This window comes from Macrosteles quadrilineatus, unplaced genomic scaffold (genome assembly GCF_028750875.1).
Source record: "Macrosteles quadrilineatus isolate MER2022 unplaced genomic scaffold, UCM_ALF_1.0 Scaffold_8__2_contigs__length_117827958, whole genome shotgun sequence".
NCBI classification, from domain to species: Eukaryota; Metazoa; Arthropoda; class Insecta; order Hemiptera; family Cicadellidae; genus Macrosteles; species Macrosteles quadrilineatus.
Genome location: NW_026542601.1, coordinates 3,184,450 through 3,209,346, shown reverse-complemented (window position 1 = coordinate 3,209,346; position 24,897 = coordinate 3,184,450). Strand labels below are relative to the sequence as shown.

Below are 24,897 nucleotides of genomic sequence, written 5' to 3'. Positions count from 1 at the left end.
ATAATGACATTAAACACGACTATTGTGATGTATGCTGAGTCATTTGGCGCTAGAAAGGCACAAAACAAATTACTTTGGCACATAGCGGAACCCGCTCACAAGCGTCACCCGACGTACTGTATGAAAGGGGCCTTCAGAAGACTGGGACGGTGGCGTCGTCCTGAAATCCAGCTAATAGGAGGTCACGAATTGTGGATATTTATAGGCATGCACTGTGGATGTGATACTCCCTAGTGTGGATTAACGTCTGCACTAGTGAGTACTACGACTATCCGCAGTACTATCCTCATAATTAGACCAATTCGTTAATACCAAGGCAAAAATGTGGTTCGGATTCAACTGTCCCTTAGTTGCCATTAGCTGTATGAGCTATTAATCAACAGCTGTGTCCAAGTAATATGTCCGCCTTAGTCACTAACAAGACTACAAGATTGTGCCCATCCTACACTCATCTCCATTCAAAATTGGCTTAAAATACCTACTTTGTGTGGTCGCCATTTCAATAAAAAGTATTAAAAGATTTAAAAAATAATTTTGTAGGTTTGACAATGGAAACGCCAAGGAAATGGATCAAAGATACTATTGGTTACAAATATATTTACAAGTTTGACAAGCGGCTTTCTCACTTTAGCCCCATCTGTAATGTGCATAGGCTCTGTTTGCTTCACAATTCTTGTGTAGGTCTTGCTTTTTCTTTATCACCCTACCCTGCAAACAAAATGTAAATTAAAGTAGAGGAAGATTACAAAAAATACAAATAGTCAACCAACACATTGTTAGGAACAGCCATAAAGCTGATTTTGATGTTAGTAGATGCACAAAGAAAGATCACAAAACACATACCTTTGATAATTTTTTTCTATAAGTAGAGTATGAACCAATTGCTTGGGTTTTCAAACATAACTTAGAAATGCCTAATAGACACACAATGAGGCCTACAGTAAATCATAAATCTTTATTTATCAGTATTATTATTATCAGTATTAAAGATACAGTTCTAGAATGCAGTAAATAAAATAAAAACAATGTTTTTGTACTTGGGTATTGTTGGTAGGCTACATTACCAACAAGCGAACTGTTTTGCCCGCGAAATTGTAAAACATCTTTTGTCTCAGTGCTAATTAAGTATTTTAAAACCCTCAGGAGCGGTTCGGATTTTTGACACTCTACTGTACCTGAAAAAGTTTTACACAACGAAGAAACATAACCAACCTGCTTACATAATAACAGCAATCAGTAAAAATTGTTACCAAAGATAAATGATTTTTTTCTGGCAACCTAAAATGTATTTATTCTATTTATAAAAACATTTTGTAACAACATTTCTTATTGTTGTTCTGACAAAAGTAATATAAACTGGACAGCTGGGTGGCTACAGTGCTTGCCTAACAATCAAACAGTTTCACACACCAACATTTTTTATGGATTGAATCTGGCTGTTAATGATTTTGGTTGAAATACACCCTTTGGTAGGGACACCATCTCAATTGGTAATGGTAATAAGGTAATGATAATATGGTAGTCTTAGGGAATGCTCTGGGACAAATAGCACACCATTCCGCTTCCACAGTTTGTAATGGAGGGTAAGGTGTGTGTGCTGGGTTGACTTGTGGTCAGGCCTTGCCAACTAGGAGGGGTTCTATAGGTTTAGGGGCTTTGCACTCAGTGGCAGTTTAGTTCAATGAATATGCCACCTGAGGTATGGAATATCCATCGGCTAGGTGCCCAGTGGAGGGTTGGTGAGTAATTGTTACTCTATCTTATGGTTACGTACTTTTTGTGCAGATTGTAAGGGGAGGGAATGAAATTTACACAGTTAATGAAGTAAAATTCAATAACAATTTTAGTTCTAAGCTAGTGTTGGTGTGTACAATACCTGAGAAAAATTCAGTCAAATCTGAAAGGTCAAGGTTCAAACTGTGAGATCAAGATAGAATGACCTCTCAGTTGTCGATTTATCAGTCCACAATCGAGAGTTAGGGATTTAAACTATGAAGGTAAATTTAATTTCCCTACCTTGTTGCTGGCAGCATTAATAAGTTCCTGAGCCATCTGATCGGACCATAATATAGAGCGATCCTTGTCTCTTCCTGCTTCAATCAACCAGTTCATGGCGAGGAACGAAGCTCTGTTTGGTGTGATTGGTTTGGGGACCTAACGGCACAAACATGTGATTTCAGGCTAAATATTAGAATATATGAGGACGAGAGTTATTCTAAAAAAACATTGAGAATCGCTTGATGAATAAAGGCCTTTTTATTTATTTAAATATTAAATATTCCACAACAGCTATAAATAACACACAATCGTATGTACCCCATTGGTGGATAAAGGAAACTATGAATAATCCTATACTCTTCTATGAGCAATGTTTGTATGTACCTATATATGCAATATGCATGCACAAAGATCTTGAAAACGACTTCGACAATTTTCTTCAAATGTTGTAAATAATTTATTTCTGGCTTAAAAACAAGATTGATGACAGCCTCAGGAAAAATTGTATTTTGCTACAGAACCATAGCTTTAAAAATTTAACATTGGCCTTATGGGTTGCCAAGTAGAAAACGTGTAACTAGTTTTTATAACAAGCCATCCACAGTATCGTAGCAAATTACAATATACAGTACTAAGGGAAAAACATCAGTTGTTACTATTGAGCACAGATTACACTGAAAATTACTCAGTATAGGGGAAAATAGTTCTGATCAAATACCGTACTGATTATTGTTACTTGGCTGTCTTCTAACAAAACTTAATCCCCGAAGTACTGTGGCAATTGTTAGTAAAAACTGGTTCCCAAGAGCAGAACATTTAAAACCCTTAAATTTTAAGCAACAAACTTGGAAATATCCAAAAATTTTCTGTGGGCTTGCGCAGTCCAAGTCGCATGTAAATGAACCGCCTGTGTGATATTTGTTATGAATATTTTCAAATAAATAAGTTTTCAAATGCTGGTATTGGTTTGTATAATGTTATTACATTGAATCGCTTTGGTATATTTATTTATTCTATCCAAAAAGCGGTATTGGTTATTCTATGCTTTCTTCCTAACGATCGATGCACCGAATATTGTTGTCACAGCTTTCATTTATGTAATGCATGACATTTTGTAGCGTTACTGTTTGCAGAACGCAGAATCTTTCTGCACAAAATAGTTTATAAAATAAACTTTCTACAAAATATTTTCTGCAAAAAACAAAAATTGTATTACTTGTTATGTAGCATCTTCTGAAAAAACTTATAGGTAGAGGGTAAAGTGTAAGAAAGAGCAATGTGGCCCTAACTTTGCCTGTGAAAATAAATAATTTTGAATTTCAACAAAAAAATAAAAACAACCAGTTGGGCAGATTGGGCTTTCTGCAGCCATGGCTGTTTTTCTGTGACAATGTCGCACTGTCCCTCATAGTTCTGCTTTGGGGCTTTTAGTTTTCAGTTTACATTTACTTTATTTGATACATTTATTATTTGTGTTTTGCCACACAACTGATTAAATTAAACCAAGGAAAATAACATAAAACTAAGCAGTACACAGTGTCCTTTTGTTTCTATCAATGAAATATCTGTTACTATGTTTACTTGGTAAGTGTGAAAATGTAAAAGCAATGGACGATGGAACTGATTAAAAGAACTGGTTTTTATATTAAGTTGTTTGTTGATATTTTTGTAGAGTAGAATCAGAGATGCAATGAAACATATACTGTATTTGCTATTACATTTTTTAGTCCTTGATGCTTTGATAATCATATTAGTTTTGTCTGCTGTCTTAAATGCTTTGTTTATAGTACCTATAGATATAGTTTCTTTAATATTTCAAAAGACTGTATTGATAAGGCACAGCAATATTATATTTCTAAAGTTTATAACAGCTGACTTAGTTTTGCTAATGATTTATTGTGAGTGAAGAAACTGAAGATGGAAGGATTTGTGATTTAATATAAAGAAGAGTGAAATATAAAGAATGTTCATTTAAATTTAATAATTAGTATTTTTACAACTTCAAAATTGAAATTTAAAATGTCAATAATAAATTAAAAGATATACAATTAAGGGAGATGAAGGTAAATCATGTATGTCAAAGTTTTATTCGAAGATTTGGTCAGTTTTTCTCATATCAGCCTACACAAGATTTCAAATTAATCAAAACCAAAATGGTGGTATCCATTACTTACCAAATTTAAAAGTCATAACACAACTTAAACGTTTCTAAGGCTATAAAGTTTAATTTTGTTTCTAAAAGCGTTGGCGGGTGTGTAACTATTATATGCAACAGATGTAAAGATTAAAATGTTTCTATTTTGTGTCCTCTTTCCGTTGCAAAGCACGGGTACAACAGCTAGTCCTACTAATATTATAAATGAGAAAGTTTGGATGTATGGATGTATGGATGTATGGATGTATGTTTGTGACAAGTGAACGCGAAAAATACTGGTCGGATTGGGCTGAAATTTGGCATGATGATAGCTCACATTCCCGATTAACATATAGGCATATTCTTATTTCAAAAATCCTTTCGGGCTCCGCCCCAGTGGCTCTGGAGTTTCCCATGTTAACCTTATGAGAAATGAAATTATTGAATCTTAACAGCTGTTTCAATTAAACAAGTTGGTTCTGTTCTGTGATGTTCAATAGCATTAAAGTTACAAAAATTACCAACAGGGTGCAGCAATATTATTTCTTTTACATTTATGACAACAGCTAATTTGCAACCAAAAGGTGAGTGAGCGTAGCGAACGAACTTCAACCTGGAGGCGAGTTAGCGTAGCGAACGAGCTAACCTGAAGGCAAGTGAGCGCAGCGAACGAGCTCCAACCTAAAGGTGAGTGAGCGTAGCGAACGAGCTCCAACCTAAAGGTGAGTGAGCGTAGCGAACGAGCTCCAACCTAAAGGTGAGTGAGCGTAGCGAACAAACTTCAACCAGGACGTGATTGAGCCATGCGAACGAGATAATCTTGAAAATTAAGAAGTTAAACGGGGCAAAGCCCGCGGGTTACAGCTAGTATTTTATATAAATTTGGATTCAAACAAAAATTTGTTATCAGCTGTTTTAATTTAAACATACTTTCAAAACACTATAGGCTATTATAAACGAGTGATTTTTACCACCAACTGTAAAATAAATTAGGCTAGTGTGATGTGGATTCTTAGGTTAAAATATCAATCATACTAAATTGAAATTCCATTAAAACTTAAATACCGTGATAAAAGCTAAAATGATTTTTGTAAATGAAACGAGATTTTCTTTTTTTATTGCTTTTACAATCAAAATAAACTATACCGAGCCATGGCTCTGTCCCCTGGTATTTATGATTAACTATAGCAGCCAATTAAAGACCGAGTTTTGTCCTTTAACACACTGTCCGCTAACAAAAATTTGTTGCACAAAGTAAGTTGCAAATCCTCAAACAAATTTTAAAGGTAAGTCATGTGGCCAAGTTCAGATAGTTTACCAGAGAATGAACTTAAATTTGTGCATGCTTTAGCTATAGCCTACAAGATAATTTTTCTCAAATCTAACCTAAACTCTTTGATCATAATTGTTGTTAACTTCTGATTCTGAAGTCTAACCTAGCTAAACTCTTTTTTGATCCTAGTTTTTTAACTTCTGATTCTTCTGTTAGTAGGCAAGTTTTGCTACGTGTTATCACCAAGGTTCACAATTAAAAAATCAAACTTAGGCTACTTTACCTATTTATTGAACTTACTGATTCAAAATAAAATTGACTGGATCTTTATTCTGATTAATAACTTCTTTGATAATTTCTTTAATACCTGATAGGTAGCTCCTCCCCTCTTAACGGCAGTTAGTTGTAAAAGTGGTTTACAGTTCTCGACTGCCGCATGGAATATCTTCAATGGGTCCACCTCAATCTTGGCTCGCTCCACTGGGTCCTCTTGCTTGTGGTATCTCTTTACTTGTATACGTTTGATACGCTCAAAGCACTGCAAATTAAACTTTTTAGTTAGTTGATGGAAAATAAAATTTAAATAAAATTAGGCTAATAACAAGTTTATATACATAAAGGGACTAAACATGACAAAACTCACCTTTAGCATCAAAATTTGAGCTCGAAGTTTCTTCCCTTCCCTCATCAGATAGTTGGTAAACTTTCTAAAACAAACCCACATATGATTCATATAAGACAGTTAATAGGCAGCTGTTAAAGTTTATAGTCTATTGAAGAATAATGCGTAAGCAGGCAGCTTACGTTGAAAAGTGCAGGGAGGCCATACAAAGGAGACACTGAACATAGACATTTCATACTCCGGGAACTTTGTCAAGTGCATTTTATACTCTCTATCACTTTCTCCTTTCTCTGCACTTGACAAAGTCCCCCAGTGAACAAAATGTTTGGTGTTCACTATCTCTTCTGCATGTTCTGTGACTTTCTTGTACATTTTCAAGGTAATCTTAGCTGCTATCCTCCTTATTCTACAATTCAAAATTCTGGCCTAGAGCCAAGGGCTTTCCTAGACCTATATTCTGGGGGGGGAGGGATCGGGGGGCCTGGTGTGTATGGAATATCCCCCATCAGCTGTACTATGCTGTATTAATGCTATTGTAGCTGATGTAACCTTTGTAACCTGTGATCATATATTAATTCCTACTATAGGAACTGATATAAAAAAATACTTCTTTTATTTTTTTTACATTTGTTTTATTTATTTACAATGTAAGAAATGCGTAAGATTAAAATAAATTAATGTGTTGAATTGCCAAGTTAAAATTTCCATCATAGTAAATTAAAATTCCACTGAAACTTAAATAATAAAAAAAGGCGAAATTAGTTATAAAGAAAACGCGAGTTTCCTTTATTGCTTTTACAATCAAAATAAACATACCGAGCAATGGCTCGGCCCCCCAGGTACTATAACTAATTTAACCTAGATTTTATTTCAAACTTACTGTACAATTGGATCATTATACACAGATATGTTCTCAGTGTTAGTCGCTGGTAATATCGGTACATGGGCAAGTTTTGAAATCTCTCCAGTCTCTTGAAGTTGTTTGATTTTCTCACGACTAACAATCGGAGCAACGTATGAGGGACTGAATATTTTATGGCGTACAGGAGTCAACAATCTGAAATAAGAGACATGACATAATTTTCTGACTTATACGGTATGGGGATTTTAGTAAGGGGTTAGAGAGGGCTAAGTGCACAAGCTAAAATAGCATCTGCAACCATTGAATTAAGCCCACAGTAGACACAAAATAAGTTATACATTTTCTCAAACTCTGTTAGTGCCAAGATATTGGTAAAATGCTTCAGTAAGTTATGTAGGCTAATTTAGTACGGTACCTAAGTTATACATGAGATTAGGGGCTGGTTTAACTATGCAATAAAATTGCTAAAGATACCTAGGTATGGTAGGCCTTAACTCTGCTACCAAACCCAAGAAACGAAATGACCCATTTAGAAATTTAGAGCAACTGACATGAGATCTTTGCACATATCACAGTTGTTCCAGAGAGAGCAGACATTATACATTCAGAGAGATTAGAGATAAATACATTCAGGTTTTTATGGCAGACATACCTATTTCAGAATGACGTAAGTTAGGCGTTGATCAGAAAGATCTGTGATTGTTAAACAGAACATAACTTCACATAAAATAAAAGACCCAACCCATGTCATTGGTAAATCTGAACTTTCTGGACTTTCTTTTAACAAGTTCGCTGCGGGACGTCAAATGGCGCGCGTATCCCCAGTGCGGCGCAGCCCTCAGCGTCGAACAATACCGATTGCCATGTGTGATTGGCTTTCCAATTTTGGTCTGACGAATAGCAAATAACGTGCGGGGATGTCCTGCTTTATAACAAGAGTCGACCTAGTTCGCTAAACACCCACAGATAGCAGCAGTGCTTGGAACGTAGCCGGTCCCATTGGAATGGTATTGCCAAATGGAGGGGAAAAGACAGGACAAAAAGTAGATTTTTGAGATTGCCAGACGGGTATTTTACGGGGAAATTTACTAACAACCTACACCACAACAAAATGCGAGTCACATACTACATGCTAACGTGGTAAAGGTCCCCTTTCAGCAGACGCTAGAGCAAAAACGAAGATATACAGAAGGCATTGCCGAGCGTTCCCGATGGGGTACAGACGCACCGTACGGGGGCCAAGCACCGTACCCGATCAGGAACGGCCGCACTCGACGTGTTAAGCATTTCTAAACCATTCAATACAATACTAATAACCAATAAACTACACTAAAAAATGTTTTTAAGGTGCGGGAACCACCACTACTTTCTCAAGGAGCGGAGCACGTATCGCACACCAAGGAACCAAGAACAAGAAGTGATACGGATCTACCCCGGTCACAGTGACTTAATTTTGGGCTCATAGAATGATAGTGACTAGCTGCTCATTATTTTATTATGATTGTTTATGTTAGGCCTATTTATTATTTAAAAAATGAAACTGTTCTCTAAGTTAACAAAACCTAACCAAACTTGCTGTATGATTTCATCAATCCATTTCATAAGAGAAAAGGCATGTGGGGAAGCCAGGCCGGGCTTATGAGGATTCAGTGACTACATTAAGCCCTTTGAAGGTAGGTTAGATTAGGTACCGGTAAGTTTAAGTGTAGGTTTTAGGTCATTAGGTTGTTCATTGATGTTACACCCATATTTTTTTAACTTTTTTAATAAATGGCCATATCACAGAGAAGGAATATGGAGAAAAAGACCTACAGTAGAGTTATACAAGCAGACGGATACTATTACAGACAACTTTAAGGCGAGCAAGATTTTATGGTCACATTTACAAGATGAACGACAGCAGACTCACCAAGAAAATATAACTTAGTAAAGAATAGTAAAATGAAAACGTCTTGGATGAAGGAAACCATGGAAGATCTTGTAAAGCTAAACATCTCTGAAGAAGATATATCAAACAAGATAGTTTGAGTGGCCTTGCCACGAATCCACATAGCTTAACCTCCGACCTGCATTCCTCACATACCTAAATAAGATCACAGTTTAATTTCACTTCAACCAAAATAGATCTGTATCACTTGCTTGTGTGTGATGTGCTCCGCTCCTTGAAAAAGTCGTTCCACCCAACTATGGCCTATCTCCAATATTTCAAACTTAACAATTGGCTTAACCAGTGTAGCCTTAAAGACTAATATGAACTAAACTTATTGAAATGGTTACTCTACCAATTGGTCAGTCAATTTTACTTAACTTAGCCTCAGGTTAACCTTACCTAACTAACCATATCACCATAACATATCATATAATCGATATACTTATCGATCGATATTTTCATTCGAATGAGTGTAGGACCTAAAGTTAAGTGCAGCCTCCCCTATGCTTACTTAACTTGGTAGAGCTGCAAGTAAGTTAGGCCTACCTAGGCCTAGGCCTACTCAATCAAACATCAATGTAGTAGTACAGACCTTTTTACTTTCCACAGCCACATTAACAAGTTCAAACATCATTCTAGTAAAAGGGCTTTGTGAGCACTGATGTAGTGTTTTCTATTCTATAAAAATTAATGTTATTAGCCTAGGCCCATTCCCATCATAGGTTAAACAAGTTTGCATTTAGCCTGTTATAACTTAGGTACTTACAAATTTCCTGGAGTTAAAAAAGATAGTTTTAGTAATTTGGTACTTTTTCTTACGATCCTTGAATTCATAATTAATTATCCAAAAATCTTCAAAATTCTAGTCGGCAAAACTATTTATTTTGTTTGAGTCGAGTTACGTTATATAGAACTAACCGACTCTTCTTGTTTTGAGGTTATGAGGTATGAGGTTAGTTTTTTTGTTTCAATTTCATAATATCACAATATTCATTCACAATCACAGCTGATTCGATCTTAATAACTTTTTTCTTGCTCTGTATTGGCCAGCTGATTTGTTTGTTTTGAGCAGATTTCTTAAACAGGTAGCTTTTATGATTTTAGTTGATTTGTTGCAGTTAAAATTAAAGTTCAAATTCAAAAACTTATTTTGTTAATTATATTAGCGAATTTTTCAGAAAAGGAACAAGCTCATGGTGAAAGGAAAAAACATAGGTGTGCTATTCCCGTCATATGCTGACGTTACTCAGATTGCAAACACCTTTTACCATTTACAAAAAAAATTTTGTAAATGGTAAAATGAAAAAATTATAAAAATAATGAGGTCAATAACACCATACGCCCAAATGCATATATATTTTATGTGTGTGTGTGTGTCCGTTAGCACAATAACTAGGGAGGAAATGATCCGATTTTGGTGAAAATTTATTTAATGTAAACAATTAAGTTCATGAACCAACATATGATCAGATCATTTTTGCTTATGTCTTAAAAATTGGGGTATCCCAATTTTGACACAACATAAAATTTTAGAATAAATAAACTATATTGTATTTAGCAGATAGGCCTATATATTTAAAAATTTTGGCAAAATAATTTATTTTACCATATACTGTACTATTAACATTTGATCGGAAAACACCCAAGCATTGCTTTAGTCTGCAGGGTATAATTTGGGGTTTTTCAATAATTACATCCTATGTTCTTGTAAAGATGGGTTTCAAAGCTTCTAATCCACCAAAAGATGGTTTGTTCCAAAATGTCTAAAATCAAACTTTCCTGATCAGCGGAGGTCGTTTTGGGTTTTTGCTGTTCACGCCATTTTTCCAGTAGCATTATTAGTGGAGGAATTAGATGAAGAAGAGAGAATGCAGTGCTAGCCCATATTATGTGTTTGGATGTGCACAAGTTAGTGTTGCCTTGGTGTGCCTCAAATGGAACCCGTCACCCCCTACCGCACCCAAGTCCGAGACGCTATCTCCGTGGTCAAATTTGTACCATTTCGGACCTTTCCATAGTTGGTTAACTTACCATAAATGTACTAAATTTCGCGCGGATCGCTTTAAAAATTTCAACAGACAGGGTTTTATGGGGAGGGGGTAAAAAATAAGTTTTACTAATTTTTGACTTCCAAAAAAACATAAAATTACCCAATTTATCTCTAGTAGCCCATTTCAAAGAGCTTAATAAACAAATAATTTAATACATCAACGTACGGTTATTGTTTACAGAGAAAATTCCAAAAATTTAAAATTCCCACAATAATCTTAAGGAGAACAAGTAAACTGTTATAGTTTGCTTGTTTGAGTGAAAATTTAAAAATGTACGTTTTCAGGAAAAGCACTTTGCAAATTTTTTTCCCCTTTTTTCAAAACTTTTATTATTTTTTTATTTTATTAACATTTGAAGTTTCATAAAATGTCCATGGTAACGCAATATCTTTGGTAGTTTTTTTTTTTAAAGAGCATCTTTAGTGGAAAAACAGAAAATCCTGTCACGACCATAACGGACGTTTAAATGAATATTAAAAATGGTTAATATTATTTTTATAACTATGTTTTGCTATAAACTAATTTACTTTTATGACCATTATACAATAAAAAGGTCCCTGAGCTTTTGGTATATTTGGTCTTTCTAGAAAAAAAATAAAAAACTCAAAAAATTGAAAATAAGCCAATAAAATCTTTTTAAGTTTGTATAACTCCGAAAAAACTTACCTGAGACCCGAAAAATCGTTATGTTTGTATAGAGGTGTGCTTCTTTTGTGTATAAAACATTGAAATATGACGATATTTTAATTTTTGAAATTTTTATGATAGAAATCATAAACGTGATGGTCAGGGACAAGCGGTACGGTCGTGAATTGTCTGGAATAATCTAAATCTTTCTAAACAATCTTTCAATTATACTGTTAGTTATAATAAAAATATGTGTTTCAATTGAACTAAACTGTTCAATTTACAATTATATTAAAGTTATTGTCACGACCAAACACACTATAATCCATAAGGCTGGATTGGTCGTGAAAAAACCCACGATGGTCGTGAAACTTTGGTCGAGAAATTACGTGTTATTTGGCTCTGTTCTGGCGGTAGCCCTGCACGTCATGTTCGAGGATACAAAGTGGACTTCTAGGTTAATCTAGCAATTGAAATATCTAATAAACAAAAATTAACACCATGTCTACTTCATCGAATGACAACGTACGGTCATGGACACACCAAAATTACAAAAAACACAATCTTTCCTTTATTAATCTTGTTATTCCTCCTTTCAACTCGAAACGACCGGCACTACAATCCTGACGTACACCCCGAACTAGTCTCTAAAACCAACTGACTCCATCGACCCCAGGCTTGCCACTGTCGTGCTCCAAAGTTGAAAATTTTTTCCAAATGGTCGTGACGCCAAATCGAGGGACAGACTTATTTTGTCATGGTAGTCAGTTTGCAATGACAATAAAATTATAATATGCTCCTTTTATGTAAATTTAATATCCATTGATGACATAAAAATATGGCTTTATATTTCGGCATGAATAATTAGTCTAAAAACAGCGTGAAAGTTGGAAAATGTACCCTAGGGACACGTCATGGTCGTGAATTTCGAGACTTTAAAAATACGAAAAAAATACCTAGAACCTATTTAAAACCAAATAAATGTTTGTAACATGTTGCCTCCGTCCCAAAAATATTAAAACATATAATAATAAACTACAAATCCAATATCTACGAAGTAAAAGGCCAGGTACATGAAAACGTACGTTTTAAAATTTTCACTCGTTTATGGATATATTTTTATCAAACTTGGAAAATTTTTTTATTTTATACTAAGCTATTAATATTTTACAAAAATCATACTTTATTATACCCTTCCTGTAGCAGCAAACCTAGGTATTTGATAAACGTAATGTTATACAAATGGATTTAATTGAAAATAATATCAGGCAAATGGACATTTTCTTACCTGCAGGATTGCTGCGGTTGGCGGGTTGGGGTATTGATTTTTATATTGTGCCAGCAACATTTTTGCTTCAAGAGTAGCAGTAGAAAGAATTGAAATAAACACTTTAAGCCAAATTGGTCTGTGCCAGGAATTGAACTTGTCCTGTAAAGTCAGAGAAGTTACCCACTATAAGCTAGCAACACCGAATATATTAAAAGAAGCTGCTCTGCTCCTGCTGCTGCTGCTGTACCCGTGCTTCGCAACGGAGAGGAGACTGAAGCGACAAATTTGATCTCTAAATCTGTTATATAGAATAGTAACACATTCCTCTTTGGTTTCAGGACCATAACTCAATTGTAACTCTTAGTTTAAAAAATATAAACTTATAAGGCTATACCTAGTACAAATGATATGAGGCACTGATGCATCTATGAAAATAATGTACATACGCATAGGATTAAATTTTCAAATGATAAGCTTACATAAAGATTTTTTTTATAAACGTACATATAAAGTAAATAAGGAAAAATAATCACACAATATAAGGCACTGTAGTAAATAAAAAAAAGTTAATATTGATTTTCCACATTGTTTTACCATAACAACTGAGCTTTTTAAAAATTTCAATCTTTACCTGCAGATCAGTGTGTATATATCACAATAATAGCAGTTCAAAACGTGTATGTATATGCATTTATTTACATCATCATTTAAAACATTGAGTAAAGAAACATAGTTACGTTACAGAATGGATTTTAGAAACAAAAGTGAATTGGGCGCAGCTTAGTTTTGTGATATTCTCCGTAGTCAAATTAAAGCAGTGTTGTAAAAAACACAACTACTTAAGCAGGTTTCTGTAAATGTAAAAAAAAACGAATGTGAAGTAGAAGATAGAAGAAAATATAAGTAGTAGCTACCTCTGGACAGAATAAAATTAGGTATTATTAAATTTAGTTTATAAATTGAATTAAAACACAAATAAAAGTGTAAACCTCGAGTCAGTTAAGTTTTTAAAACTGTACCAGTACATATATCTTAGTTTTTAAAACCTATTAAAATCCTAACCCAAACATTTGTTTATCAGTTAAAATTTGTAAACAAAAAGCTACCATATCAAAATTATTCAAAAACATTTATACATTGTAATGATACTTCTGTTTCCATGAAAATAAGTATATTTTCATAAATATTTTAACCAAACTTTTCTCATAATCATAAAACTTTAGAATCTTGGGAGCAGAACCTGTACCTCTTAACCTCTGCTGCTTGAACTGTATTTACAGCAAGCTGACTTCAATTAATATTTTTGACTACTTACAAAATGTTAACATTGAAACTTTGGAAGTCCATGGGGCGTAGCCAGCCCAAGGGAAATATACCTAACAGAAATAGGCCTACATGTTAACCGGTATACCTTCATAAAAAATTTTATTTCAATTGGTTCAGTGGTTCTTGCGTTATTGAGTAGATGACATACAGACACACCATCTCATTTTTATATATTATATTTATACAAGCTGCTATACCCGTGCTTTGCAACGGGAAGAAAATGTGACCTAGAGAGCTATTAAAGTAGTGCTGGTGTGTGTTTTAAAATACAGCAACTCTACGATTTAGTTTGAAAACATAAACTGATTTAGAAGCGTAAACCTACTAACTTTCAAACCCCTACTTTTGATGTTAATAGATCCATAAGAATATGACAACATACCTTAGTGTAGCAATAGCATCAATTGCTTCATATTGATGCTTCATGAATTACATGTTTTACCATAATTCTTCAATTTAAGTCAGAGCCTCTTCACATGTAGCTTACTATATAAATTAAAACATGAAACTTTGAGCAATACTTTACAAAACGTATATACAACCTCATTTTGAAACCAAACATAACCCTCCTCAATCTACATAAAGCGTCACAAACATCTTATTCCAGTAAATAAACAAACGCCAGTTCATTGTACTGACTAGCTGTTTCATTAACTAAATTAAATTAAATCATTTAAACATTGGAAGCATGCCAGGCGTAGCCTTTTGGAAATCGGCCTGTGGGGCAGAGCCCTTAGGAAATTTGTCCATATCAATACTTTTCGGCAAATCTACACACTCTAAGCTTCATTTTGATGTGCCATATGCCTATATTTTTATTTGGTAAATGACCTTAACCGTTTACATAAAATTTGATTGTATCCCTTTAATAATATAATAGATAATTTTTACTATACAGTATAGATTACTTGATTGTAACTTGTTATAGCATTATGAGTTCTTACGGTATGTGTCAACATGAGGTAACGGTTATTAATAAGAGGAATAGGCAATCAAATTATTATTTATATACACATGTACAAAACAAACTATACATTAAAGGTAAATGTATTGAGTAGATTTGGTGAATATAAATTTTATTTTAAATATGTATAACAGTATTCATTCAATTAAAATTAGTAGTTAATGGCTCATGAGCCAAAACATTTGTTTTTTTACATCTTAATCAAAGATAAAATTATAACATTACAATTTTGTATACAAGAGGTCCTTCAGCAATGTAGCATGCACATGTTTTTACAAATGTTTCTCGTTCTATTACATGTAGCTGGAATGTGACAAGTAAAACCAGTATCAAAGAAAGCTTAAGATGTGAACTGAAATGTAAAGGAACCTGAATTACGATAACTACTTAATTTTGGATGTTCGGGATTTTTTAACAATTAATGGTATAGTTACCCATAAAAACATAAAGATTTTGCTTAACAAGCTACAAACTTTAAAATACTATCAAATAAAAAAAAACTATTATATACTGTATATACAGTACCTATTCTATAACAACAACAGCATTGTTGTAAACCAATAAAACAATTCACAATGTTTATCTTAAAATAAAAGACTATGATCTGAGAAACTGTAGATGGATAAAAGGCCGTTCTGAAATTCTAGAAATTCAGGTGAGTCAGTGGCTCAGCGATGGACTACAAAACCATGATAGCAATGTTGTAAGTTTGCGTCTTGGTGCTCAACACTAAATTTTATCAACACAGTTCCAGGCACAGGCCCAACCAAGCCTATGTGGATGGGCAGCTGCAAAGTTAAAAGAGGCCACTAATATATATAAAGAAAGCAAAAACAAGTTACAGATCTTCAGTGTTTGATTTTTCCGACATACACACCCTTACCTTCCACCAAATTGCCCTTTCCTAAAAAAAGCTATAAGTTTGTCATTCGTGACTTGTATGACTTCATCAGACAACGTTAAAACTTCACCTGAAATCGGTATATCACGAATCACTTCACAAGATTTTATCGAAATTAATGCTTTGCTTGTGTGAGCAATGAGCGCATGTCTCTTTAATTCTATTTGTCTTTTAAACACCTGATCACACTCCTTACATTGATATCTTGCCTTTAAGTGGATTGCCTTGTGTGCCTGCAAATTACTATTCATTATGAAGCTTTTTTGGCAAATTGTACATTTATACCGTCTTTTTCCTGAGTGGAACGACATGTGTGTTTCTAAATGACCCTTTTGCTTAAATGACTTTTCACATAATGTACATTGGTGGGGTCTTTCACCCGTATGGCTCAAAATGTGTTTTTGAAGAACTTCTAATCTAGCAAAAGATTTTTCACACCTATCACATTGAAAAGGCCGTTCGCCGGTGTGAATCATCATGTGTTGTTTCAAAAAGTTTGACCTTGAAAATGACTTTCCACAGTACTCGCACATGAAAGGACGCTCATTTGAATGGGTCTTTAAGTGTTGCTTCAACACATCTGGGGTTGCGAAGGATTTTGGACACAGACCGCACTTGTAAACTCTCAGTCCGGAGTGAGTCAACATGTGTCTCTTCAACCCTGACTGGCTCGTATAAGCTTTCTGACACGATGGACACTCATAGGGTTTATCTTTTGTGTAATGACAAAGCATATGAGTCGATAATGTCCCCTTCAAAGCAAACTTCTTCAGGCAAATGTCACACTGATGGTCAAGTTTACCATTATGCTTCAGCGTGTGTGCCTTTAAACCACTTTTCTGGGTAAAGCTCTTATGACAGATTGAGCATTGATAAGGTCTTTCTTCAGTATGTTTTAACAGGTGTAACTTTAAGTATGAAAGCACTGTGAATGTTTTAGGGCACTTATGACAAAGGAAAAGTTCATCTGTATGAGCACAAGCGTGCGTTTTTAATTCAAATCTGGACAAAAAAACCTCCTTGCAAGTAAAACATCGGTGGGGTTGACTTTTCGAGTGTATGCGAGTAATGTGTATCCTTAACGATCTCAGGGAATGGAAGCTTTCAGAACAAATCGTACAATGAAAATTTTTCTCCAAGTGGGCTGTCTCAGAAAAGTTTTCCAAAGACTTCTCTGGTGTTATATCTGGGGAATATTCACAGTGAGTAAGTAAATGTGCTTCCAAGCATTTCTCAGTTTTAAAAGAGCTTGGACATACTTCACAAAGATAAGGGTTTTCTTCTATGCTACATTCATCCATAACTTAAATCTTCTTGGACATTTAGTTGACTGAAACAGTTATTCCCTATGAGTTTAAAAGTGAATTTCTAGAATTTTTTTTGTAAGATTCCATGAAGAATGTACACTGGCTAGGTTGTTCTAAATTGTGAATCAACGTATGTCTATTAAAATTATCCTTCCGGAAACAAGATTTTCACACTTATCACACATAAAGATATGTTGCTTTGATTCATCAAACATATATTTAATGAAAACTTCCTTGCAAGCTGATATCTTCGAATCTGGTTAAGGGTGATCCAAATCTACTTCGGAAATCATTGTCTTGCATCTTTCTGTCTATAATTCTGTCACTTTTTCCACCATGTTCCAAGATTAAGAGTGATAACATCTGCAAAATAACAAAACAGCTTGTGTTAGTTTTCCCGAATAAACAATCGATCCAAGTAAGTTTATTAACACAAAACAAATGTACCCCAGCCACAGCAAACTAACCGAATTTCCATTTGTCTGATTTCATCTTTATAAATATATTTAAATAACATATTTTTAAGACAGCATCAGCTGACGCTACAGTAACAAGTGGTCGAGTGAATGGAGTTGCAGATAGTAATGTCTGTGCGCTAAATATTGTTTGGTTTAATTGTGTATTGATCTCATTAGGTATTGTATACTGAACTGATAAGTGTCTCAAACTGATCAAGCCCAATCTCCGACAGCCAACTGCTTACCGCTCGTTTGTAAACTGAAAGAGATACCTGTAGTAGATCTCTAATCTCTGATGGTATATTCCTATGCAGAAAATTCGCAACATAAAAAGAATTTGTAAGATTTGCAGATTTGAAAACTCTGGTTTAGGACTACCTGCATACCTACATTTATAGCTTCTCTGGTAGGATAGTTATGAGTGATTGGCGTCACTATCAGATCTCGATTGGAGTAGCCTAAGTATATACAAGTAAAGTGTTTATAAATATGTTTATAAACTTGACACACCGAAAGTAATTTCAGTGTTTTTGAATAAGCCTAATAAGTTTGTGGAAACGCAGCTGTTGAATTGAAAAGCTATTTTAATAATTAGTTTTTGAATAACAAACAATGGCTTTAAAATATTTAACTACTAGCTCCTCCGCATACTAACATTCCATATTGAAGTATTGATTGAACAAATGCATAGTAGGCTATACAATTGTTGAGGTAAAATCTTGCGAGAGCGCAGAGACATCAACTTCGTCCCCTTCGTTCATGACAAAATCGTTAAGATCTTTCGTGTTTGTAGGGACATGATCTTCGACTCCCGCGGACGCGATAAAATGCTGGACATCTTCTGCGATTGAGAAAGACTGTTACGTTAGTGGCGAAATCGTAAAGATCTCTAGCAGTCACGCAGATTTCATCAACTTCTCCCGCAATTGCGGTGAAACAGATTATCGACAAATCAATTTATCAAGAAAAAGATATTTAGGCTCCAAGTGAGGCCCTTAGCAACCGCCGTTAGGGAAATACGGCCCCGAGTTTATGTTAGACAGCTGGTACATCATTTAATATTTATCATGGGATAAGTTATCAAGGCCTACTTCCATACATAATAGTCAATGGTGAAATATGTTAATGTTATTTAAGTTGTTAAGCCTATGCAATGATGTGTCGGTAATTTACATCACTTTTTCAAAGTCAGTCTTGTATCGGTACAGTACAGACTCCTGAACAAAAGTGTTTTTAACTGTGCATGGTTAGCAGACAGTGTCACTGGTACACTACTAAACTAAAATACCTCCGCCGTAGCAAACCTGCAGACTAAGCAAATTTCCACATGTTTGATTATATTTTTACTAAAATATATTCAGACATATTTTGACAACACACACTATAACACTCATACACACTTATAAGACTTAGGCCTATATTTATTTATATTTGTTTTCAGAAATATAATTCAAAATTCAAATAAAAAAGTGTTTGGTATAAAGTGTTTTTTGACCAAGAACATCAATACTTAGTATAGTATGAAATAAATAAATTTGCCAAATTTTATCACCATATATCCATAAACAAGTAAACTACAACAGTTTTCATTTTCCTTATAAGAATAACATGGAAATTTTAAATTTACACTTTTTTGAATTTTCTCTGTAACCATTACGCATACAACAATGCTAATATACTAAATTATTTATTTTTTTAAGCTCTACAAAATGGTTCAAATTCAAATATATTTATTAAGATTATTACAAGCATGATATACAAGCCTTCGCCAAGTTTACAAAACTTGTCGGCGAGGACCAACAGATTCAAAAAAATTACAAAGTTTACAGATTTTTCTCTTTATTCTTTAGTTTTGTTTTCTAAGTACATAGAATTATGAAAACTAGTTCTAAGGCGGTTTGTGGCAGGCACTTATTAATGGCAAAAGCGTTTTGGCAGTTAAACTTATTCTAAAAGCGTTAAAAAGAAGTGTAACGAATAAACAATAACAAATGAAAGGTAGGAGTGAAAGCTCATATAACCAACGGCATTCACCTAGATTGCAATCTTTTGTTGTCTTTGGATTTGTGAGTTTATGTCGGGTTGGGGAAGATATTCCAAAATTTTATGTTTTTAGCGTCAAAAATGGGAAAACCCCATTTTTACCCCATAAACCCCCGTTCCCGTGGTCCGATCATGCTGGTTCGCGAACTCGTTCGAATAAATAAGGTTTACACGTTCATACCAAATTTAATCAAAATCAGATCATTTTTGTTCGAGTTATCGTGCTAACGGACTCATATATAAAATTCTTATTGCATTTTTACTCAAGCTTTGCGTTTGCAATGGGGGGAGGACACAGTTTGATAAAATTTGCTTCTTTAAATTTACAGTATAAGCTACTAGCCTATAGTATTACACATCTACCATAGCCATAATGTTCTACCACTCAAACTAAACAATTAGAGAAAAATAAATTATTAAAGATTTGCAAAATATCACAAAGGCCTATATAGGCACTCGGCCGTATTTTTCCGCCAAACGCCCAGAAATAGATTTTATCAGGCGGGCGCACTACTTATTGCTGAGTTATTGCCAGGTTCACACCAATCCCTGGGCCTCTACAAATTTATATTTTTAAATACCGTACGGGTAACTTAATAGCTTGCTCAGATGTGTTGTTTTTACAAACAGGAGACAATTAATTTACCGTATCGTGGATTGAAGCCCATTTAAAATTAACAGTGGCAGCTCAGGTAAGTAATAGGATGAATGGATTTAGCATTTTTATGCTAAATTTACTTTTTAAAATCCTAATTGTGTGTTTGCCTACCAAAGACTTGCTTGTTAAAGATGGGATTCACGTCAAACGTTGAGAAAACAACAATATAAAAATCAATAGCCCTATGCATAATCAAACCGGAGAATAATTTCTGAGGCTCAAAGGGCAATGGAAAAGAGATAGCTTAAGATTAAGTTAGTAGAATGTTCAAGCATTGCACTTGATATTAAAATCTTAAATTGTTTGAAGAGTAGGCCTAAATTATTAAAATAACATAGTTGGTTGAAAAATAATTGTATAGAGATCCAATAGCCCATATATTAAAATCAACTTACAACTTTTTAGGCCTAGGTCTAGCATACATCAGGTTTGAGGTTTGTAGCAGGTAGGTCTACAAACACTTTGACTTTGTGTATCACCGACGCCGTATCGGTAATGTTACTGTTAAACAATTGTTGTAGCTTTAGCTATTTAAAAAACAATTTGTACACATTGAATGACATTATACTATACTTCTTAACTAATTTGTTGTTATCACTATTCACTACTACTCCAACTCCACTATCAGCAAAATTTTAGTTTTAGTTTTAGAGGTTAGGAATTTAAATCTAGTCTCTCTCCATATTGTAGTATTCATATTGAAAGAAGGAGAATAAAATGCGTTCCGAAAACAAAGGCAGGCCTTTCAAAGGCTGTTTGTTAAAACTATGCAGCTTCACAGTTAAATAAATTGTGGAAATCTTTTCTGAGCGTTTGGCGATTGGCCATAGATTAAATTAGTAAGTAGCTCGGGAGTATATGTATTGGGTATATACCGGAAATCAGTTATTCAAGAATGTTTTGGATTGGATATACGTACAAATTTGGTACATAGATTTAAAAAATAACATTTTTAACATTGTAAAACTTGGTTGGTAGTAAAGGAAGGACTCGTACAAATACTTAGTTCCTCGTTAGTTTTTGACAGTTTTCTAATACTTTTTTATAGTGTTCCAACAAAAAATATAACAGATGATAAATGGGCATGACATCACAAGGAAATTCCAGCACGAAAATGACATTCATATCCTGATGAAAAATCGAAAAAAAACATCTGTAACAAGATAGTTGCACTTGGTAATCTGGCACATCCACACGCAGTGAAAATGAAAATGAAAGTAATTCTGACTCTAAAGCTAGGAATAATCCTAGTATAAACTAGAACGCTGGCGTCCGGGATGCTGGCGTCCGAGAGGCTAGCGTCCCACTTCGAGCCGAAAATGACATGATTTGTGTTGGGATGCTAGCCTCTCGGACTGCCATTTTATTTCAATGTTTTGTCACTTTTTGTTTATATCTATTTAAATAACATTAGGTTTAACGATTACCTAGATTTAGGGAGGCTGCTTTAGGGAGGCTAATAAAGTGTGTTTTTAGTAAAATATTAATAGCTTAGTATAAAAACAAATTGGCCAAGTTTGATCAAAATATATCCATACACAAGCATATTCCAACAGTTACCAATATTTTCTATAAGAACAACATGGGAATTTTTAATTTACACTTCTTTGAATTTTCTCCGTAACTAATAGGCCTAACCGTACAAAAACACTTAAATATACTTAATTATTTGTTTTAAGCTGATTAAAATTGTCTAGAGAGAAATATGACAAAACCCCTTTGTTACCCCCATAAAACCCCGTTTCGAAGGAGGCACAAAATCGAGCGTCCGGTGGCTTTTTTAGCATCCGACGCTGGCATCCCTAGTCTAATCGTCCCCATTTGATTCAATGCCCCACTAGCGTCCCGGACGCCGGCCTCCTACCAGCGTCCTACTATAATCCTAGCCTAACAACTGACATTAGAATAACAACTAGTGTATCATTGGTATGATCCATTGATCCGGGGACAGCTCACTTACCGTACTCTAAAGATCATATAGCGTACATGTAAGCCTCCTAAATAATACTGAAGGTTCACCTGCACTAACAGGCTTACTGTACCGGTACACTTCAAGCCAATCGAAAATATAAAATACACCCGCATCAAATCTGCAGACTAAGCGAATTTCCATCTGCCTTATTGGTTTCACAACGGTTTCACGTTGTATTAATAGTCAAAAGTTTCACTTAAATACTTTCTTAAACATGTCATTATTATTATTATTATTATTATTATTTTTTGCTGGTACAGGAAGGTTAATCAAGTGTTATTTTTTGTAAAATGTTAATAGCTTTGTATGAAATAAATTAATATGCCATGTTGTATCAAAATATTTCTAAAAGCAAACACACTACAACATTTATCCTCCATATAAAAATAACATGGGAATTTTAAAATTTCAATTTTTTGAATTTTTCTTGCAACCAATAACCATTCAAAAACACTTCAAAGATACTGAATTATTTGTTTTTTAAGCTCTACAAAATAGTTTGGAAATAGGATGGTAAATTCTAATTCTATATGTTTTTATAGGGTCAAATTTGAGAAAAACCAATTTATACTCCATAAAAACCTGTTGTAACGTAAATTCTAGAGGATCGCCAGAAACGTGTGTCTCTGTTCACCTTTCCAAAAATATGATGTCAATTCTGAGGGGCCAATAAAATTGTATTCACTGAACAATCAACCACTAGAATTAGCCTCAATCAAGATTTCTTCCCAGAGTACTCAGAAGAGGGTCTGATAAAAACAACAATAAAACAGTTTACAACAACAATTAAAATTTTAACAACAATCCATAATAACAATTAATTTTAACATGTTAAAAATAAATTCCAAATACCTATTTTGTTTATACAATAAAATTTATTATTTCAATTTGAGAATCAAATGGATTTTAGACTCAAAAATGACTTTCATTGATTAATGTACAAAACTCTTCTATCGCATGAAGCCATAAGGTAGGTAAAAAATGAATTAGTAAATCACTTGATAACATAGATAAGATTAACACTACGAGAATTAGTTAATTGCAACCTAAAATGAAAGGAAACTGTGCTGTTATTCCAGTGCCTGTAAACATCAAAACCAACTTGAAAGGATTTAATATTCGTTTGAGCCACAAACAAACTGTATTATCTAAAAAGAGGTTGAAAGAGTGTCTCATTGTTTTTCTTCTAGGAGTGTATCTATACTGTTTGATCTTTTCTGCTTATTTAATCATGAAGAACAATATTGAAATTTTAATTGTATTCAGAGTGTTGGCAACAGTTGTACACTGCATCATTCAGGCCGAGTAAGTAGTTAGTAGTTAAGTAGTTTAAATCTATTTTACACCTTGTTAAAACCCAATGCGAAGAGAGATTAAAAAATGTATTTTTTGTAAGTTGAATTTTATTATTAATGATGATTATCTGGTGTATCTAAAACATAGTGGGTCCAGTCAACAAACCATACTGGGAAGCACCAAGTCTGACATCGTGAATAAATAATAAATAAAAAAAACACTACAAGTTCAGTCATTGGAGTCTATTAAAACGCAAGCATGTTTCTTTAATTTTTTTTCCTCTGCTCGTGTGCATTGCAGGGAAAATCTACACATACTGTTAGAAAGATACTTTCTTGTAGATGAGCAGAATCCCTTTAAAGACTCAAACATAAGCACAAAACATTAATTAGAAATAAAAAAAAGTTAATATGAACTTTTTTATGGGTTGCCATGCTGGTGACGAAATAACAACGAAATATAAACAGAAAATCAAAATAAATGTAAGAAATAACAATTACATGTTTTATTTACACTGTGGGGTGAAAAGTCACCAGTTTTTAAATTAAATTCATCATAGTTGATGTGAGCCACTAACAGATTGCGCTGATCTAAATGACTAATTTCTGTCGAATACAAAATGTTTTATAACAAGTCAAACTTTTGGAATGACTTATTAATATTATGAGCTATAGCTACTGTTATGACCCATCAACTTTGTCAGCAACAAAAAATAAGGTAGAAAATGGAATTTTAGACACGCATTCTGTGACCCACCCAACCCCCACCCACATCGGCAAACTTTTGGTGAGAAAAGTATAAATTATAGTTCGGCCGCTTAGAAAGCGACCTCCTCCAGCATTGGTTTAGCATTAGCGCGCAGGTCGTTTTCTAAGCGGCCGAACTATAGTTGTTAGTTTTTCTCTTCATTCCAAAGATTTTTGACTAGGATCATCAGTTCTTTCATTGATTGGTTAAGTTAAGCTGAAATAAACAAAACAGAATACAGTAAACAAATAATGACACCTGATTTTAATAAGGTTATGAATTGTAAGAATAACATACAAATAAGTACAGCTGAGGTATTTTTAACATTAGTTATATGGAAAGTTCCCTTCAGAAAGGAATTACAACCTTAAAGGGCAATTGATGAAACAATGGATAGTTTTGCGCAAGGTTTCATCTTCATCCAACATTTTAAGTATATGGTTTATGGGGGTGTGACT

The 24,897-nt window shown here is 34.1% G+C and overlaps 1 protein-coding gene across 3 annotated transcripts; it reads right to left on the bottom strand.

Annotated features, from left to right (window-relative positions):
• Positions 1 to 577: 577 nt before the first annotated feature.
• On the bottom strand, positions 578 to 21,040 carry LOC128999907 (28S ribosomal protein S7, mitochondrial-like). 3 transcript variants are annotated; one of them, XM_054426680.1, is made up of 6 exons: positions 20,820 to 21,040; positions 6,908 to 7,084; positions 6,049 to 6,112; positions 5,773 to 5,943; positions 2,017 to 2,154; positions 578 to 708 (listed from the first exon to the last, which is right to left on the bottom strand). In XM_054426680.1, exons 1-6 carry the CDS (start codon positions 20,846 to 20,848, stop codon positions 628 to 630), a joined length of 660 nt encoding a protein of 219 aa, XP_054282655.1. In that variant the 5' UTR covers positions 20,849 to 21,040; the 3' UTR covers positions 578 to 627. The 3 variants fall into 3 exon arrangements, with proteins under 3 accessions (XP_054282655.1, XP_054282654.1, XP_054282653.1); XM_054426679.1 differs by lacking the exon at positions 20,820 to 21,040 and adding an exon at positions 9,586 to 9,745; XM_054426678.1 differs by lacking the exons at positions 578 to 708; positions 2,017 to 2,154; positions 5,773 to 5,943; positions 6,049 to 6,112; positions 6,908 to 7,084 and adding an exon at positions 15,194 to 17,628.
• Between the last annotated feature and the right edge of the window lie 3,857 nt (positions 21,041 to 24,897).